Source organism: Camponotus floridanus, unplaced genomic scaffold, assembly GCF_003227725.1.
Source record: "Camponotus floridanus strain SB8 unplaced genomic scaffold, Cflo_v7.5 scaffold4, whole genome shotgun sequence".
In the NCBI taxonomy this organism is placed as follows: domain Eukaryota; kingdom Metazoa; phylum Arthropoda; class Insecta; order Hymenoptera; family Formicidae; genus Camponotus; species Camponotus floridanus.
The window spans coordinates 3,338,666-3,350,622 of NW_020229547.1; the positions used below are offsets into that span (position 1 = coordinate 3,338,666).

At 29.7% G+C, this 11,957-nt stretch overlaps 2 protein-coding genes across 3 annotated transcripts; one reads left to right on the forward strand and one right to left on the reverse strand.

The window, feature by feature from the left end:
- Positions 1–167: 167 nt before the first annotated feature.
- LOC105250273 (succinate dehydrogenase [ubiquinone] iron-sulfur subunit, mitochondrial) lies at positions 168–10,167 on the forward strand. Of its 2 annotated transcripts, none has more exons than XM_011256276.2 (8): positions 168–290; positions 660–790; positions 886–1,029; positions 1,203–1,398; positions 1,502–1,603; positions 1,944–2,066; positions 2,144–2,250; positions 9,990–10,167. In XM_011256276.2, exons 1-7 carry the CDS (start codon positions 243–245, stop codon positions 2,234–2,236), a joined length of 837 nt encoding a protein of 278 aa, XP_011254578.1. In that variant the 5' UTR covers positions 168–242; the 3' UTR covers positions 2,237–2,250; positions 9,990–10,167. The 2 variants fall into 2 exon arrangements, with proteins under 2 accessions (XP_011254578.1, XP_011254577.1); XM_011256275.3 differs by lacking the exon at positions 9,990–10,167 and adding an exon at positions 2,423–3,375.
- Positions 2,458–11,445, reverse strand: LOC105250272 (nitric oxide synthase, salivary gland). The gene is made up of 15 exons (XM_011256274.2): positions 11,294–11,445; positions 9,919–10,063; positions 8,882–9,018; positions 8,629–8,791; positions 8,419–8,510; positions 8,031–8,172; positions 6,879–7,018; positions 4,846–6,455; positions 4,601–4,770; positions 4,158–4,368; positions 3,968–4,055; positions 3,766–3,896; positions 3,386–3,531; positions 2,772–2,963; positions 2,458–2,640 (listed from the first exon to the last, which is right to left on the reverse strand). The coding sequence occupies exons 2-15, from the start codon at positions 10,021–10,023 to the stop codon at positions 2,533–2,535; spliced, it is 3,435 nt and encodes a 1,144-aa protein (XP_011254576.1). The 5' UTR covers positions 10,024–10,063; positions 11,294–11,445; the 3' UTR covers positions 2,458–2,532.
- Positions 11,446–11,957: the final 512 nt, after the last annotated feature.

Sequence of the window (11,957 nt, forward strand, 5' to 3'; positions counted from 1 at the left end):
GGCACCCGATTGACCACATCGGCAATTGGCCAATTCAAAATAGAACTCTCTGATTGGTCAATCGTTGTTGGTTACCCTAGGCACAAGTCGATATAATTGGCTGGTCAAACTGGATGCTCCCGATTGGTCAATCAAAACATCTTCAGCGTTTCCCTGGTCACAGCCTATGAAGTGTCATCTTTCTATCAATGCGCAGATTTTTAGTTACATAATGAGCGTGTGTTGATAAAAAGAAATTCGCGATGATGGTCGGGATAACACCGTATACTTGCAGAAATGCGCTTCGTCAAGTGAGTTCTTTTTCGAAGAACAGGAAAATGATCAGTAATGACAAGACATCATATAATTTTTCGCTTCATTTTTCGTATAAATGTATAATATTTTTGTCTCTATCCAGTACAATGCAAGCACTTGTCAGCTTGATGTAATGAGCATGTAATTAAGAATGTCATAATATACTTATCATTTTTCTTAACAGATTACTTTAAATCCTTACTTGTGAATTAGAATTTAATGTTAAAGAAACAATCCTCATTTCAGTAATTAATAAAAAATTATTTTTTATAGTACTATACCTTGAATCTTGACAGATTCAAGACATATATATTTTATATGTTATCTGTTTCTAATTCTAATTCAGTATTTTCTTAATTTTACAGATCAGAAGTTTGCATACTGCAGCAGTTCAAAATGCTGAAGCCAGATTAAAAACTTTCTCGATTTATCGTTGGAATCCGGATAAGCCTGATGAGAAACCATACATGCAGAAATATAAAGTTGATTTGAATACGTAGGTACTTTATATTGAGCAAATTAAATAATTATGTGATCTTATGAAATTACATCATTATTTTAGTTTTTGCATTTTATGTATTTTTTATTTAGTTGTGGGCCAATGGTGTTGGATGCATTGATTAAAATTAAAAATGAAGTGGATCCAACTTTGACATTCCGTCGTTCTTGTCGTGAAGGTATCTGTGGATCTTGTGCTATGAATATTCAAGGAACAAACACACTGGCATGTATTAGGTATTATATGCATTAATTATATACATACATATATATGTTTGTATTATTTAATCATAAAAAATATAATTTATAATTCTGATTGACTTCTTTCATACAATATTTCAGCATAAATTAAATTTTACATATAAATCCATATTATAACTAATTAAATAGAGTAAAATTATATTTTTCAGCAAAATTGATAAAAATACAAGCTCATCGTGTGACATTTATCCTTTACCACATATGTATATTGTCAAGGATTTAGTGCCAGACCTAAATAATTTCTACGAACAGTATCGTAGCATACAGCCTTGGCTACAGCATAAAGGTATAAAGAAAGTTGGTAACCAACAGTATTTGCAGAGTGTAGAAGACCGAAAAAAATTGGTAAGCAAGCTTCTTTGGCATCATATTTATTTGATTTTCCATTTTGATTATAGTTATTTTTCTTACTTAAAACTAAATACATAATTTAAGCTTTTTTCTACAGGATGGTCTCTATGAATGTATTCTTTGTGCTTGCTGCAGTACTTCTTGTCCATCATATTGGTGGAATGGTGATAAATATTTAGGCCCTGCAGTACTTATGCAAGTAAGCATATTTTAATATTACACACATTATACTATAGATATTGTATTGCGTAGTAGAATAGTCAATTGCAAAAATAATAGATTTAAGAAAAAAATATATAAATAAGAAGTTCTTTAAAAATGAGATAAACACATATATGAACCAAATTAAATATCTAATTATTATCTTTTAAACAAATAATATTGTACATTTGCATCTCTAAAGATAACTCTAATTAGAATATATATAATTTTGTTTAATACTAATTCTTGTTTTTTTTTTTTGGAGTTTATTCTCATAATTTTCTCACATTTATTTATTATTTTTTTTCTAAATCTGTTCTAACTATTATTTTTATTAGGCTTACAGATGGATTATTGACTCGCGAGATACTCAAACGAATGAGCGTCTGGAGAAACTGAAAGATCCATTTTCAGTTTATCGCTGTCATACAATTATGAATTGCACACGTACTTGTCCAAAGGTAAGTTTAATTTATTATTTGAAAATTTGCAAAATTATGTTAAATTAAAACACTTAAACATTTTTTTGTCTTTACAGGGTTTAAATCCTGGAAAGGCAATAGCGGAAATAAAGAAATTATTAGCTAATATTAGTCAAAAACCACAAGCGGAACTTCCAGCATCTCCATAGCTAAGGGAAATCAGGTAGACACAATAAGTTCTATATATATATATCTGTCTTATACATTATACTACGTGCACAATAAACATATATAATCAGTGTAATATATTTCATACAACCAAAAATGTACGATCTAGTGGATAAAATATTTTAGCAACCAAAAAATCGGTTACACTCTATCTTTCAATAAAACAGGTTTCTTACTATGTGGAACTCTATATGGAAACTATGCGGTGCAGTAATTAATAATTATTAGCACGAACCCTCAAAAGTTACTCGGACTGTGCTTTATTAGCCCGATATCTTCACGGTTCGGCAGCCATTCGAATCCTAGCAGTCTCACGTGATCGATTGTGCACCTCAGCTGTGCGCAATGTTATACCAAATATGTCTTCATGATAACGATTCTCATCCTGAAAGAAAGAATTATTCCATACAAGTGAGACAATTTATATTCCTGTGGCTATTATTTGTTCATATTATATGCTGTATAAATAGTAAATAAGCAATAAGAAAAGAATAATAATGGGCAGAAAATTTATACCCTGAGTGATAACATATACGCTTCGACTTCCTTGTCGGTCAATTGGCCATTCGTTTGTATAATGTGTTTCAAGGTTTGATAAACATCCTCTGCCATTGTGCAATCTCCGCAAACGTAGAAATGTCCGTGCTCATGTACTACCATTGTGTAAATCTCAGATGCTTTCGTTAGGATCAAATCTTGCACATAAGTCTAGGTAAAATTCATATAAACTTAGATTTATATTATAACATTATAGATCGTATTTGTTATTTTACAAATTTGTTTTTACTTATCATATTTATTAATATAAAATGATGAACAAAAGGATTACTTACATTATGCTGAAATAAATCTAGAGTTCAAGGAACATGATAGAGATCAAGTTTAATTCAAGTAATTACAAATCTGAATCGAATATTGAGATTTAAATGTTTGTAAAATCTATGTTATTTGCTGTGATTGCAAAATTATGTATGAACTGCATATTTATAGCTTTCAAAAATTTTATTTGAAAGGAAGAATTATGTTTTTATGCATAAAAGAATCAAACTTCTTAGAAGTGTCCTTTGCAAACTTTTTCTTTCTAGTTATTTTCTTAGATAATAAAGAACACACATGTGTATGTATTTTACCTTCTTAATACCGGGCTCTCGGGATAATGCTAAGAATACTTTATCCAAGACACCAGCCTCCAACATTTCTTTTTTCTCTTGTCTATACAAATCCAAGTTTCTTTGACGACAACCAAAGAATAGCCAAATCTTCCCAAATGTTTGATCTGCAAATATAATTTCTGAAAAGTAACTTCTGAATGTTGTTTTCAAGATTTAGCTAGATCGATTTCAAACAAAGATCTTATAAACCACTTATAAATGAAACATATTGGATTGCTATTATTTCCACACAATTATTGACAATTATTTGATGCTTTTATATAGCAATACATATGATTATTGAAATGGCATATGGCATATTTGAAACTAATAAGTATATATGAAAAACATATATTTACTCTGTTTCATGTCAAATTTCATCTGAGCAAACCGATGGTGCCAGAAACCTCGGAAAGGTGCGATTCCCGTACCCGGGCCCACCAATATCATTGGTGCTTTAGTTTCCGTCGGCATATAGAAGTTTGGCGCGCTTGAATATTAATAAATCATTATGTATTTGATGAAGAATTTTTATATAAGCAAAATTTTGAAATAGTTTACCTCCGCACAAATACATATAACAATTCCCCATCGGATATTTCTCGCAGATAATTGGAACAAACGCCAAAATGTATCGGTCCAGAACCATCTAGAATCAATAATTAAATTATAATTAAAGATTGCAGATGTCTTAGCATGAATCAATATGAATGAAGAAGAAAAAAAACAAGAAAAGACAAAAATAAGATACCTTGCGTTTGATATTGCACTACTGCGACTGTAAGATGAATTTGCCCTTGATGCACGGAGGGAGATGATGAAATACTATAGAATCTCGGCTGCAAAGGTGTTAGATGAAATAGAAGCAACGGAGCGTACGGAGTCACGGATGGAAATTCATCCAGAACTTCGGCCAAATTAGGAAACTTCCAATGCCTCCAATCCTCGTAAGCCGTCGGATCCTATTTTAAGAATCTCTTTTTAAAATTTTGTTTTCTTGAGAATATTTTTAATTAAAATAATATATTTTTAGAGTTAAAGTACGATAACGTGTTAAATTTTATATATTAATGATATTTTTTTCTTTTGTTTTTCGAATATTTTTAACGTTAAACCTTAGCTTTTTTTCTCTCGAAATTCCGATGTGCTTCGATAGAGCTACATTTACAAATATTTACATATTTACATATTTACAGAAGTTAAAAGATCAAGTTGCTTCTGTTCTTTTGCATTCGTAGCTATTGAAGCGAAGTATCTTAATAGATTCGGCGTAGGCGGCGTCGTGATATCCAAAAATCGAGTTAATAGCATTCTTAAAGAATTCGGTAAATATCTGTCATAAGGTACCCATGTTTTTACAATGCCTGGAAAAAGTCGCTATTATCAGTTATAGAGAATGTAAGAGAGAAGAAAAGAAAAAAATGTATTAGATTGATCACCGTTAGGAGTATGTGCTTGCTTCTGCATTTGAAGCTCGATCGGTGCATCAACGTGAAAGGTAGATTGTACACGTTGCAAGATCCTCTCCACAAGTTCTGCCCGATTGCACGCAAATACGCCTAAATGATCCCCAGGCTTGTAAGAGATATCCATGCCCACTATATCATCCAATTCCAGGAGCAATGTCGTTCCACTGGACTCGTCGCCGCTCAAATTGGTCCTTCGCAGCATATTGCACATCGTCACATTTCTGTTGTGGCATTTGCTCAATGCTTTGTCAATCGGTTGTGGATCAGCCTCCACGAAACGGACTGTGGCCGCGGACAGTGCCTCGGAATCTAGGGACAGGGCCACCTCTGCCAATGTATCATCATCATCCAGGCAGAATGTTTCACACGCAACCGTGAAAGTATCGGCCGCCCACTTTCGGAAGGTTTGTTCCTGTCCGCACATCTCGTCACCCTGAGCCAATCGGGCCAATCGTTCTCCGCCCAATTCGCCCAACAGATTGTCAACGTAACGACCAAACGCGCAAAAATTTGGATACGCGGACGAACCTAGCGCAAATACGGCGAATCGGACATTGCTGAGAGGTCCAAAGGTATCCTCAGTCTGCGAGTCTGTCGTAGAGCCGCGCAGGGAATCTAATCTGTCTAATTTTTTCGATCCGCTCACTTCCGTTTGACTATTGGCCTTGATAAATGACTTCGAGGTTGCCAGATTCACTTTATCGCTGTTGGTGATATAAGCATCGTTCATCTTCATTGCATACAAATTCTGCGCGAAGACCTCCCCGTTTTCGGGCGGATCACCGTTCCCGAAAGTGGAAGTTACCACAAACAGTAGAGCCTCGTGTTCTATATTACTGATGTCGTAATCCGCCATCGAAAGTACGTGAGAGTGAAAAGCGTGGCCTAGCAATTCATTCAACTTTTCCGCGTACATCTGGGACGTGCCGGTTTCTGTACCGAACAATATAGTCGCCTTTATACGGCGCGATAACGCTCGTCCAAATAATTTGGACGTAAACTTTACGGCTCTTGCGATTTGCTTAAAATGAAACTTTCGCCTCGGCTTCTTCGTCGTCGTTTTTTTGTCGCGTCCCTTTTTCCATACGTGAATTTTCCACGCTGGCTCCTGGTTATCGTAAGCGGGTTTCAAGTGATAAAGCGACATTTCCTGGTGAAATACCGCTGTCGCGGATCCAGATATCGGTGGCACAATCCATAGCCAGTCTGAGGGACATCCATTCCGAAGACGCATCTCATTATCGAGATGTTTCATGAAAGATTCCGAAGCCGTATGATGATCCACGATTGTCACATTCTTCAGCTGAAAACTATGCAGCACCGCGATGTTAGCTTCTACCATTGCTTTGTCCTTCCATAACGATGTAGCTGTTCTAGTGTCTAGGCCCATATTCGTCGCTATTGTCTCGAGCAAGTTATATCTGTGACCATCGCACAAATTTCTGCAGCCAATCTCGGTGCTCATATACCAGCCATTGAAAGGTGCCGCGGTAAATACTAAACCTCCACAATCGAAAACCATTCCAGACACGGCCGGAATGGCGAACCATTTGAAATCCAATTTTTCAAACCAGTCGTACCTGTCATCCAAGCACAGATATTATTTCTTTATGGAATTATGATAGAATCAAGGCATAACTCTTGAATTTAACGAGACAAATCCGACAATTTCTTTTTCAGAGAGAGAGAGAATGAAAAATTATTTATCTTAAATAGATTTATTTTAAATGCATTTTTTCTTTTTTATTTAAGAATCTGAATATGCTTGTCATCCGATGCATAAAGTTCTTGATTTATGAATATATTTAAATGAGAAATCATGTAGTTTGAGCCATTATAATTTAATATAATTAATAAAACACGAATAAACATAATATAATAAATAACGTCAATGTAATAATTAAATAATAATTAAATTTACGTAATAGATGAAATTAAATTTATGAAAATTAATTAAAAATATAAAATTAAAGTTTTTACTAAAAGCTTTAATAACTACTTACGTAGGATGAACTAGTGGTACTTCGAGTACCAAATCGCTGGGAATGTCGAAATAATCCGGATCGTGTCCATTGGCGGATAAAAGAAGCGGTAATATATCGAATTTAGTCCGCTTTCCTTTCCATCCTAATTTCACGCAAACCTGTTGAGACAAATTGTTCTTTTGTTAAATTACTTTCAAAATACATTCTTTATAGAGGAGATTTTATATTTTAAGAAGTTAAAAATATTTCCTAATTTTAGAGTGTTAACGGATTTAAAATCTAATATAACCGTACATAGTTATCATGTCTTTTACAATCTAAAAAATTTTAATGCTAAATCTTACAAATTCCGCTATTTACCAATAAAACTCCTACTATATTTCAAAACAATAATTAAAAATGAAATTTTAAATTATATATTTATATACTTTTTAAATTTATTTATATTTAATCTATATATATATATTTTTTTTTTTTAAATTATTATATAATATTAAAATTTATTATAAATCTTAAATAAATAAATAAAATACTTTAATATCATATATTTTAATATATTTAAAAATATATTTAATTATATATTTTATTAATTAATTAAATATATATAAATATTTTTAAATTAATATAACATTTATTTACATTCAATTGTAATTGGTAGTAATATTTCAGAATAGTAATTTATTTTGTATAATAATTCTGATATGTAACGCCTTGAATTATTTGCAATAATGTTTAACATGAAGTCATCAATATTAATCTTATCGACAATATAAAAGTATGAAACAATAGCTGTTGGCCGACTTATTAAAACAACGAATTTACCTTTTATAGCCGAGACCGCCGAGACAATGTAAACGCAACGATTTGCATTATCAATGTTTTCCAGAAGGCATATTTATACGAGTTATATATTATATACTATACACACACACAATTTTTAAAATAATTAATTTAACAAATAAATTTGTATAGAATTTTGTCCTATTAGATTTGATATTGAATATTATGCATTTTATCCCAAGTTTTTATTTTTTCCAATATAGATATTGAAAATACTAAATGAAATTGTGAATTATGATTATAAGACAAAATGAAATTATTTTAATCGACACGTTATACAAGTTGCCACAAATAATGCAAAACGGTTTTATATTATTTATATATTCTGACCTCTGTAAATTCTACGGTACCAGGATCTCCAGTAATAGTGCCATCTGGATTTTTATATCCCGCATAATTAATTAATTGTTGATTCCATACTCTGTAATCATGTTTTCCATCAGTGCGTTGCGGAAATATTGTTATTGCAGATCTGAAAAAATATTTAAATATAATAAAAGTAGATAATTAATATTAAATTTATTTTAATTTATATGTGTAATTAATTTCACTAATTTTTATAAATATATTTATATATAATTAAATTTATTTTGAAATTTAATTTATAATATTAAATTTCAATTTTTTATTTGTTTAATGTAAAAGTACAATTTAAGAAATAATCAAGTGATTATTTTTTCCTAATTAATTAACTACTAATTAATTCATTATTTTTTACCTTATGTTCCCTTTATTTGTAGCATATTTGATATGATTGCACAAAGCCTCGAACATGCCACTTGTAGTCGTAACGTAGCGGCAATCGAAGACCTGCAAATATTTATTTTATAGACTAACAAACGTATGTAAATTTTTTCCGAATATGCACGAATGGACGTTTTTTGAAAAATATCATTAACGCAAAGAAATATTGCGATATGAAATAGACCTGTAATTTTGACCATTGTATACGTCCGATGCATCTCACTGCGTTTCGCCAAGCTACTTTTGCACCGAACACCAATTCCGTTTCTGTTAACTGATATGTACCAGAGGACATCACTTCCTTTTGTACATTTTCCCAACGTGTGCGATGAGCATCGCTATTTAATCTGTGTAAATCATAAAGACAAAAATGCGAATTTGAGAAAAAGTGCTTGTAAGATTTATTATAGTTTAAAGAAATTCACACGCAAATATACCTTCTGATGGAAGTAAAATATTGCTCCAGAAAGTCTTTTGCATGAGTTAGAACTTCTTCTTTTGTTCGTGGTTCAGTTCCATGAAGCGGTAGCTGCATTATACTACCGAGACATGATTCCTTTGAGCAAAGGGTTTTCTAAAAATTCATTTAATATTTTTCAATTATATGTTTCTCTCGTTATTACGTTTATTACGTAATGAGATATGCGCTGTAAAAGTTTCAATAAAAAGAATTTTAAAGTGGTTTGTTATTAACAACATATAATCGGAAAAATAACGATTCTATGTAAAACAAATAGAAAATGTAGAATTTTTATACATTTAATAGAAAATGTAAAATTTTTTCATACACGTTAAAAGCTTCGTTTTTAAGAAATCTTGAAAAACTCAGATTACAATTAATATACCTTCTATCATTTTTTTGATCATTTTTCACATTTAATTGTGAAATTATAATTTTTCGGAATATCACACGTCAAATTTTTCGAAATTATAATTTTTCAAGACATGGTTATATCTTTCAAATATTAATCTTATTTTTCTCGAAATATTTTGTATATTTATTGAAAAATTTTAATTACATAAATTATTTATAGATTATCTAATGCAATAACGACGATCAAAGTAAATGAGTAAAGAGAATTAACATCCTAATTGAGCTATAATGGAAACATATATATATTTTTTAAATATTGTATATTAATATTAAAAATAAACTATATTTAATTATATTTAAATTAAAACAAAAATATAGATTTATAGCACTTATCAATGAAACTTGAAAATTGAGCAAACTCAAAACAAGAAAAATAATATTACTAATATTTCATTTATGTAAAAAAAGTTAGTTTTCTTTCCATATAAATTTATATAAGAAAATTTTATTCTGTATATTTTTAACTGTTATAATTACATTTTAATATGTTAATTAGCTTTTTTCCGATTATATCACCGATAATAAACCACTTTGTATTATTTATGATAAAAATACTAACATTTCTAATTATTTCTAATTAATCTTTAAAAGAAAAAATACCTCTTTAACACTTTTTAAGTGCAAAGAATCAAATGCCTCCGTCTTATCCGCAAGATTTTTCAATTTCGTAGGTTTCTTTTGTTGAGCTGCGTCATGATCCTTCATCTTGTATTCACGAATATTTAACTGCTTCTTGCTTAACAAACTGGAGAAAAGAATGACGATAAAGAGGAAAAGATGAATGGATAGGACACACAGATGACACAACGCAGCATCTCACGTGCCGTCATCTCACATGCGCCAGCATGCGCAACATTGATCCATTCCGCTTGTCCTCGGAATGTTACAAGATCGATCAACAGATAATACTTTTTGCGTTAAAATGAAAATTTTGAGCAGAAACGCGATGTGTGCAACAAATTAATGTCTTACACATTAGAAATATCATTTTCTTGTTGTGTTAATTTTTAAAAATAATAAATTACAATAATAATAATCATATATAAATATATATGTACCCTAACAACACACATGTCCAAAAATCATCGAGAGGACATCCAGAGAACATAAAATATCCTTTGGGTGTCCTCCCCTAGATATTCTATGTACATAGAATTATGATCAATAATTTAAAATCAGTTATAAACTGGCTAGAATTAATTTGCTAAAGCTTGAAATAATTATAAAATATATTATTTGTATTTTGGCTAATTTAATTTAGCATTAACTGATCATTTTAAGAATTGATCGAATTTTAAATACACACATATTATGTGTGTGAAATTGAAAGCTATTATCTGAAATTGAGTAGCTTAAAGACAAAAAAATATGATGTTCTATTTTTTAAAATTTCGATTTTGACTAATTTCAATTTCCTTCTCTCTTTAAATAAATTTCTACAATTAATTTCAAGTTTTTCATTAATTAAGTCATAATTCAAAACATTAACATTTACAGTACATAAGACAATATATTGTATATATTGTATATATTGTAATATATTGTAAAATATATTACAATATATACAATATATACAATATATTGTGCATATATACAATATATTTGCAACAGCAAATAAATTGAGATTGAAAAATTGAAATTGAATCTCCTTTAATAATTGAGATTGATAAATTGAAATTGAATCTCCTTTTTTATGATTTGAAATAAATAAATCAGTCAATCAATCAATATAAAAACATATATATAATTAACAAAATTTAATTTGTCAGACGATTAAATGAATTTATAATGAACAAAATATATTTTTATATAAATAACGATTTTATGGACTTATGTTAATTTTAAAAATATACATTTTAATAATTTTTCTGAAGAAATAAGTTATATAAAATAAATAAAAAAAATTGTTTAAAAAAAGTAAATGTGTTTACTACTGCTAAACGTGTTTAAAGTTGTAGAGAAAATATAAACTTACGACTCTTTTTCAGCTCTTGCTACGCACGTCAATGATATAGCTCGTCAGAACACGAAATGACCGCTTTCTATATCGAAGCTTCGTGCTTTGGCCGACAGAGTTAGTCAAAGTATCCGGCCGATTTGCTCTTCGACCATAATAGTCGAGGCGGAAAATCAACTTATATATTGTATACATCATTTATTACAATATGAATGAATCATATTATTATACTGATTAGTTCATCACAGAAATAGAAACATTTAAGTACTTAAATTTTAAAATTTAAAGAATATCTATTTCTAAAGAATAATTAATTAATTTTTGAATTTTATATATAAAGAAACAAATGGATACAGAATCGTTCTTTTAAGATCATTATTTTTGAAATTCAAAATCAATGAATTATCTTATTTCTATAATTATCTCTATAATTATCTTATTTCTTTTAATTAAGAAATTAGATATTTTTAATATTTTCTTATATTTTAAATATAGTCTTTCCAATGTACTGATTTAAAAAGGATTTTTATAATATATTGTATATAATATAAAAAAAATAAAAATTATTTATGATGACTAATTTTATAGTGACTTATTTTGTAATTATATTATAATGATCTAATCAAAAATGGAACATTTGGAAAAACGGAAAAAGGTTTTATTAAAGATACATATAAAATAT

Bases quoted from the DNA above. Each gene is read 5' to 3' on its own strand.
- LOC105250273 (XM_011256276.2), top strand. From the start codon at position 243: ATGATGGTCGGGATAACACCGTATACTTGCAGAAATGCGCTTCGTCAA. The intron at 291-659 runs GTGAGTTCTTTT...TTAATTTTACAG, and splicing joins GCAGAAATGCGCTTCGTCAA to ATCAGAAGTTTGCATACTGC. The intron at 2,067-2,143 runs GTAAGTTTAATT...TTGTCTTTACAG, and splicing joins GCACACGTACTTGTCCAAAG to GGTTTAAATCCTGGAAAGGC.
- LOC105250272 (XM_011256274.2), bottom strand. From the start codon at position 10,023: ATGAAGGATCATGACGCAGCTCAACAAAAGAAACCTACGAAATTGAAA. The intron at 4,369-4,600 runs GTAAATATGTAA...TTCTTAAAATAG, and splicing joins AACTTGATCTTTTAACTTCT to GATCCGACGGCTTACGAGGA. The intron at 4,056-4,157 runs GTATCTTATTTT...TATTGATTCTAG, and splicing joins AGTGCAATATCAAACGCAAG to ATGGTTCTGGACCGATACAT.